This window comes from Pempheris klunzingeri, chromosome 15 (genome assembly GCF_042242105.1).
Source record: "Pempheris klunzingeri isolate RE-2024b chromosome 15, fPemKlu1.hap1, whole genome shotgun sequence".
Lineage (NCBI taxonomy): Eukaryota > Metazoa > Chordata > Actinopteri > Acropomatiformes > Pempheridae > Pempheris > Pempheris klunzingeri.
The window spans coordinates 2,899,127-2,907,521 of record NC_092026.1 but is presented as its reverse complement, the minus strand read 5'-3'; the positions used below and the strand labels follow the sequence as shown (position 1 = coordinate 2,907,521).

Genomic DNA, 8,395 nt, shown 5'->3' with positions numbered 1-8,395 from the left:
ACATCCTGTGACTTTTCAAACATTATTCCCTCATAAGAGTCTGTCATCCTCAAGTCTGCTCAGTCGCTGCCCCCGAGAGCACGGAGAGAAGAGCGAGGGAACACTTTTTTCTGCCTTTTACTTCTACATCTAGTGAACCCAGGATGGGAACCTGCTGCTTCTATTTACATCTGGAAGTCTACTGATGCACCTGTTGATTGAAGGAAATTCTCTGCGTTTAACGATGAACAAAGTCGCCGTGATGAAGTCTGACACTCTGCTTCATTTGGAGGACGGCAGGAGAGCAGAGGAGAGGAGCAGACTGAGCTGTGTTGACTTACCTCAGAGCAGTTTAACAGACGGGGAGAACACAGACCTGCTGCGATGCCAGGACACCACTGAAAACAGCTCTCCGATCAAGTACAGAAGATATGGGTACGCCCTTTTTTGCCTGAGTTGTAAAATATTGTTTAATGGCACGATCAGCAGCCGAACAGGAGGCTGCACTTTGTATTATAGTTTAAAATGAGGTATTTTAATGCAGTTATACTTGAAATATGACCTCACGTCATGTTAATCTGTTGTTTTTGTTCTGCCTTTACATCCACAGTAGTTCTTTTAGACATGGAAGTTACAGACAGGAATAATTCAGCATTGTTTCGTGTAAAAAACGTTATAGCCTGAGCCGAGGGGGGATCGCAGGTGGTCTTTGTGAATCTATTAGGCAAACGTCTGATCCCTCCAGGTCTCGTCTGGGTGGGGTCAAAGTTCGCCACAAGAGACAGGTGCTGCAGGACATGGCTCGACCACTGAAACATTGGCTGTACAAACACCGGGACAACCCCTATCCCACCAAGACGGAGAAGGTCCTGCTGGCCCTGGGCTCACATATGACGCTAGTGCAGGTGAGAGAAGAGCTCGAGCTACGTGAGAAGCGGCGATGGTGGAATGGAGGAGGAGGGAGTGCAGGGATGTGTTGATAATGAATTTTGGGAGTGAGAAAGAAGCCAGTGCCGTCCTATAATGAGGTGCATCTGTGCAGGTTTCCAACTGGTTTGCGAATGCCCGGCGGAGGCTGAAGAACACAGTGAGGCAGCCAGATCTGAGCTGGGCGCTGAGGATCAAACTGTACAACAAATACATCCAGGGAAACGCTGAGAGACTGAGTGTGTGCAGCGATGACACCGACTCAGACGGTACGGACTGCAGTATTTAAGTGTGTTACTCTATTAGTCTATTACTTTTAAACCAGTACAACAAGAAACAAGTCTTGGTTTTGCTTCCTTCGCTGCAGATGAAGAGTGCCCCTCACAAACTCCAATCAGCCAATCAGACTTTGGCAGGTCACCTTCCCACAAGGCCGTGCTCCAGAAACAGGGCACCGTCCTGGCCATGGCGGACCCCGCCAACAGTGACGACAGCGTGTCGCCTCCATCCAAGTACAAGAGCAGCTTGCTGAATCGTTATCTGAACGACACCCTGCGGCACATGATGGCGGCGAAGGCCGATGGCGTCACCTCGGCCCGCAAGAGGAGGAGCCACTCTGAGTCGTTCAGCTCTAACGAATGTGACCGAGATGTCGTCTCCCCGGCGTCGTCCTACGAAACCGAGGCCAACTTTGTCTACCACATGGGTGAGAGCTGCTGTTTGTGACGGTTATTGTCCCCGTGCGAGAAAATATTCTACACACATTGAAGCAATAAGATGAGTGGAAAATTGGGCTTTAACACCAAACCTACACTCAGTATCTGTAAAAAGAATCAGGGAAAGTATAATAATATTAAAAGTCGTGATGCAAGCACTCGTATTGTGCCTGAAGTCGTGACAAGTTAAGAAGTTAAATCCATTAAGGGTAGATTAGGAGGAAAAGAGATGATAGCACCCCCTGTCCACAGAAATCATTAAAGCATCTTCCTTGTTAATTGTAGATTTATGTTGAATGTGAGGTAAAATGACACTTTAACTACCCCGCTTCCCTTCACTTCACTTTTAACACACCACAGTGTACAGTAAAATGAGAACAGACCGAACAGAAACTTCCACATGGCTCCTCAGAGCTCCCCGACATTAATAAATCTCTGGCATTCCACTGAAAGTCAGAAGCTGCGCGAGATTCAATTATAAAGTGAGAGTGAAACTAGGAGGGAGTTTGACACCTGGGTGCCCTTTCAGACCTATAGGGAGCCCAGCACACTGACAACCCTCAAATCCGCTAAGGTACAGGAGCCAAAGCCTTTACAAACATTACTAATAAAGACTCATGCAGACGCTGAAATCCCTCATTTTAAAATTGGATGGAGCTCGTGCTGGCTGCCGCTACGCACCGCAAATATCATTTCCATATACTAGAATGTGCCATTTGTTCCGCTTCAGCTTCTTGCCATGGTGGAAATGTCCAGTCCAGTCTCAAGGACAATTACAGAATGTCTGAGACTTTATTCTTCCCAGGGTGAGAAGTGGAGACCTCGGCCAAATGTAGAAATGGAGCAGTCTGTCAGTAAAGCACTGAGGACGTCTCGTGGAGCGACTGTCAGAGCTGCCACTCAGCTGTGAGAGGACGCAGGCAAAGATCGCTAATATCCATTTGGCTTTTAGCATCCGTGTTTGAGGGCGCAGCTTTGCTTCCTTGACTCATGTGTTCTTTGGCAGTGGCGTCTCCCAAGTGTTACTTTCCTACTCACAATCAATCTAATTTTACATTATATCATGAGAGCTGTGAAAAGATTTTTGAAACCGGTTCTACTTCTTAGCGTTTCGCTCTAATATTAAACAAGGCGTGCTTTAAGTTCTTTCTTTTATTGTTTTAGAACAACTTTCCTGGAAAAAATATCATATCCTTGTCCCATAAAGGCGGTTATTTAATGGGTATTTTTATAGTGTGTGACGAGGCTAAATCTGTATCTGTGAGAGAGTTTAACCTCAATTTGGTGCCTCAGGTTGGTAACGAATAATTAGAAGAATTTATTGGTTTAACATAAAGAAATAGCGACCCAGTGAACATTTTATTTGGTTTAAATAACATACAAGGATTCTCGTTTATCTCATTTATTTCAGGGAATAGTTTGACATTTTGGGAATTACTGAATTCGCTAAATATGAAGCTACGCCTAGCAGATGGTTAACGTAGCTTAGCATTTAGACTGGAAACAGGAGGCTACGCTAACAACAAAAAGCTCCAACCTGCACCTTTAAAGTTCAATAACTAACACTTTTTATCTCGTTTGTTTCGTCTGTTAAAGTTTGACGTGTAAAAACATCAAGTTGTGGTCGTGTGCCGGGTATTTCTTAGCTTAGCACAGAAATTAGTCCAGATTAAACAAACTAGATATAACATGCTAATTAATGAGCTTTAGAGGTGCTTGCTAGCTGTTTCCACTTGTTTCCAGTCTTTATGCTAAGCTAAGCTAACTGTCTGCTGGCTGTAGCTTCATATTTAGCATAAAAGAAAGCACATAAGCCGATTTGCCTTGAACATGTTGTTACTATTTCATTTCAAATCCTATTTCTTTTGGATTCGGGGGGTTTCTTGATGTCATCACGCACTATGCGGGCAGCACTGCTGAAATATTTGTGCAAACTTTTAATGCATCCCTGCTGGTCATATTAAGGGTGTTTGCAACCCAGTACGGCTCCTCTGTGGAGGTGAAGTGGAAAGTCAAGCTGCCAGATTCATGACAGGCACTAACACCATTAACACATTTATACTCCGCCCGGGAGACGACTTAAACAGTCGAGCGTCGAGCGGTGGACTAATATGTGATGCCACTGCACGGTGTCTTTAAACGCATCAGTCTGAATCCCACAGGCTGTAAACGGTCTACGGAATAGTAATTGTTAGAGATGTTACCATTTACTGCACAGAAATGTAAGATTATTTACACCATATAATAAAGCACTCACATCAACTTACAGTATTTCCCTTAAAAAGGCTGGAGAGCCGTTAAATGTGACCAGAATCGTGTTTTATTGGACGCAGAGGCGAAAAACATAAATGGACAAACGCCTAGCTGCGTTTTCCACCCATTTAGTTTCAAATAAAAACACGCATGCCGAGAGGGGAGTCTCTCGTCTGCAAATATGTATCCGCATTGTGGGAATAAGGTGTTACAATATTTTCTCAGTGCAAAGTTGTTTTCCAGCATGGATTCAAATGACACACCAGTGAGATGACTGAGAGTCACCGACTTTGGGCCGTGAGGGGATTTAAACTGATATTGTGGGAGCGCAGCCAAGACTTAGACAATATTTCATTGTGAGTGGGTCACATTAGACAGGATTTATGGCTGTAATAGGATGCTAAACTCCATAATATACACAAGTTTTATACAAATTCAAATGCACGTTCTGTTTTCACTCTTTGTTTTGCCAAGGGTTAGATGAGAACAACGATTAATCTCTCATATCAGTCTGTCTATAAATATGAAGCAGCATCCAGGACACGGTTAGCCTGGCTTAGTGTGAAGGTGAACATATCTGCCTACAAGCATCTCTCTAAAGATCACGCTATGCATTGTTTGTTCAATCAGGTCAAAAAAAAACAAAGTAGTTGCAAACCTGCAACGTTTTAGTTTTTACACTACTGTGTTTGTACAGATTCAAGTCATTTGATATAACATGCTGGTTTGTGAGCTTCAGATGCTGTTAAGTGAATTTAGTTACCTTCAAACAGAACCAGGCTATCTGTTTCTACCTGTTTCCACTCTTTATGCTAAGCTAAGCTAAGCTAAACAGCTTCACATTTGCCGTAAAAACACAAAAGTGGTACCAATCTTAATCGAAATTAAAATATTTCCCAAAATGCCAACCCATTATTTACTGTACATAAGCTCGCTCTAACATGAAATGATAAACTCTAACACTCCTGCACTGCAGCAGCACCGTGGAATATCAAAAGAGCGGTCAGCAGTTTCACTACGCCTTGTAAAACTGATCCATGCTGTAAATTTGAGACTCACCAGAGGTAAAACATTTTTTTTTTCTTGGTAATAAATACAACAGAGGTACTGAAGTACTTTCTTGGCAGAGCACATTATGGCTAAAGAGAGAAAAGCTCAGGGACGTTCAGTAGCAAAAAAGCATAAAACAGCAAAATGATTTACTATCAATAAGTAGTTGCTCTTGGCTCCAGTCTGGCTGAAGAAATCAGAGACGGAGATGTTTCGGGCTGTTTGCATTGAAAGACTGTGTTTCACAGCGGGCCTCTAATTTCCCTGTCTGTTGCTCTCTGAAGAAAAATTGGTTTTGACCAGCTTCTATCTGCTCCAATTAAAAAAGGCAATAGTCCAAAGCTCAAATGGAAAATATGTTCTGCATATAAGGCATGCTTATGCTCTGACCACAAACAGAAATTGTGCAAGCAATTGTCCGATTTATCCCGCTGCTGCCTCTGAGAGAGTCAGAGATACTGTAGCTTCGTTGGTCAAATGGAATTAAGTCGAACAACACGGACATGTGCAGGGACTGACTTTACAGGTGCGAGCAGAGCTGGAAACCTGAAAACACAGCAGCAGTCCTTGTGACACGATGCAGATATCAGATTTTTGTTTTTTTTCTGCTCCCCCTCCACCCACCCCCTCTCTCTCTCTCTGAAAAGCTCAAGAGAAAACTCTGCTTTGCATTTGTTTTGGCCGGAGTAGCTGAGCAGAGGCAGACTGGTGCACTTCGCCGAGTCAAACCTTTTTGGCACCGTAAAACACATCCTGAGAGACACAAGTAGTGACTGTGTGCACAAATATGCTCACAGAGATGCTCACACTTGAATCTGGGAGCACTTTTACACCCGCACACACACACACACACACACACACACACACACACACACACACACACACACACACACACACACACACACACACACACACAAGCGGCCGAGCACACATGCTGCAAGTTACAAACTAATACATTAATAGTGTGTATCACTAACATACAGCTTTAGGCTTAATTCACCTCTGATTGCTCTGTGAATATTCGCAATGTTTGCAATTTCACTGCTATCACGTAATCTGATACATGGCACATTTCAGTCTCTCTCTTCTTCTCTTGCAGACACAATGGATTATACTTCGACTAAATGTGACAGGTACGTGTGCTCTCTCATCACTCAATCTGCAATTAAATCAGCTGTTTGCACTTTTCAACCTTCATCAGCTTGAAAAGTAATACTGTTTATAATCCCTCTTGGAAGCTCCTCTTGAAATCGAACCACCACCTCTAGTTCAACCGTGTTATTCTGGCGTTATGTCAAGAGCAGATATCCAAGCAAACTCACCATTTCTGCTTTGGATTTCTAAAATTGCTCTGCAGCTGATTGGTTCCAGGATAATTTGGGCAAGAGGTGAGATGATATCTTTATTTTTTTGTCTTGTTCACAGGGACCAGCAGCAGGACCGAGTCCAGCAGAGACGAGCCGATCAGGGCTGGAGGGAGATCCACGCCGCCGTGGCTCTGACCAACTTGGCCCAGGGGCAGAGCTGCACGGTGGACCAGAGCTGCGTGAGCGTGCCCAGCGGCGGCACGGGGCAGAGCTGCGCCCGAGAGCCCTTCTCCGTAACGAGGACCACTATCATAGACAGGATGTGTGTCACGGGACCCGCCTCTGCTCTGAGGCAGAGCTGCACCGTGGGGCCCACTCTCACCAGCCGCATCATCCAGAAGTCCTCTCACATCTCCGAGGTCCAGACTGTTAACGTGGTCCTGGCAAACGGTGTGTAGGCATTTCATTCGAGCATCTGGTCTAAGCACATCGCTCCATATAGGAATTCCAGATGCTTAAGTGCCTTGCAATATCTGTACAGCCTCTCTTATTTTGTAATGCTGATAAACTTTGACATTTTCAAACATTTTTACATCGTAAAATGGAAAAACTGACCTAACTCAGTTGAATATTTTCTATCGTTTTTGCCATGTTTCTAATGTCTTCCTATTGCCGTCTGTTGCAGTAAGTTATATTAACTTCCACGAGACTGGATTATCATCCAACGCTAAAGTTTGACAGCAGCTATTTGAATAAACCCAATGTGAAATCTTTTGCCCAGTCGTTTGCTTTAAATCATTGCTTTGCAGCGGCTGAAGCTGCATAGTTATGTTTCACTGAACTGTATTTAGTGGTACTTTTCATGTGTGCAATTGTGGCTCTTGCAGTTTCATAATATCCTTTCAAATTGCTTTTTAAAAGGTTGTAATATGGGCAGATGGGTGACATCCCGAACTGAGCAGGGAGACGGTTTTTCGAGCGAAGTTACTGTGGTTAAAGTTCCTCTGATGAGCATCGAAGCAGCTAAAGAAGGATTCAGTGACAGACATGGGAAATTTTTGTGGGATACATGTCAGTAAATCAGCCATGAGCCCATGAATGTGATGTACAAGGCGGAGAACTCACAGGGGACGTGGAGCAGTTTTCTAATATGCAGATAAAGCAGCTATAATTAGTATTCGTAGCTCGTCAGAGAATTATGACCAGATTCTGCTTCTTCTTTTTTTTTTTTTTTACCTCAGACTTTCTGGTATTTTTAAACTCCTTGTTTTGGTTTCTGGCTCACAACTTCACAGTTTCTGTTCACTCCCATCATGTTGTTCTCAGCCACAGCAGAAAGCTTTTATCCGCTTCCACAGAAAAAAAAAAAAAAAAAAGCTCTGGACTAACTTTACAGCACCAACCAGACGATGTTAGCAACTAGCCAGTGAACATGGAGCATTATGGAAGCTAGCTAAAGAGCCAGATAGCTTCAACATGAAATCAACTCCAAATTAACGCCAACGTCGCTTCACGCCGGCTGGTTGGGAACTTGGTGGGAACTTAAAAAGTGCGGCAAAGCTTATTTCTGCTGCCCTCAAGTGGCCTAAAAGTTAGCTAATGCAGCTACTTAAGTTTTGAGAAAAGCTCTTAAAGGAATTGTGAATGCGTTGGAATGACAGCGTGACGTCTGTCTGAGGAACACACTCTTGTTTTTCTGTACTGTCCTGAACAGCAAACACTTTTATGATAGATGAGATGCAAAACTGTCATCTGTTTTTGATGCTAAAACTTAACAAATGCCAAATGATCGTGGCCAACGGCGGCCAAAAGCTTATTGGCAATACAGAGAATATGATAAGCTTCAAGGGAATGTCTGGTACTCTGCCTCTGAGGGGAGACTTGTGGGGACATCCTGACACCAAGCATAAGCTTGTAATCACACTCCGTCTGTCTCTGGGACCATTTTACAAAACATGATTAACAGGATTTTTCCACTCGTGTCCTGGTTTTGGTTTGTTTCTTGTGAAAAGAATGTTTTCAGTCTTGCATGTGCGACAGGCGAGTCATCAACAAAGTATTGTGGAAAGAGCACCTCAGTCCTGTTTCCACTGTAGACCTGCTTTTGATTAGGCGGGCTTCTATACAACATGGAAACTAAACGGCACTTCTCAAACGGCAATT

General features: G+C 43.7%; 1 protein-coding gene across 1 annotated transcript; it reads left to right on the top strand.

Annotated features, from left to right (window-relative positions):
* The first annotated feature begins 223 nt into the window (after nucleotides 1-223).
* LOC139214743 (homeobox protein Mohawk-like) lies at nucleotides 224-6,690 on the top strand. The gene is made up of 6 exons (XM_070845660.1): nucleotides 224-414; nucleotides 725-884; nucleotides 1,022-1,175; nucleotides 1,274-1,612; nucleotides 6,025-6,058; nucleotides 6,351-6,690. The coding sequence occupies exons 1-6, from the start codon at nucleotides 224-226 to the stop codon at nucleotides 6,688-6,690; spliced, it is 1,218 nt and encodes a 405-aa protein (XP_070701761.1).
* The last annotated feature ends 1,705 nt before the right edge of the window (nucleotides 6,691-8,395 follow it).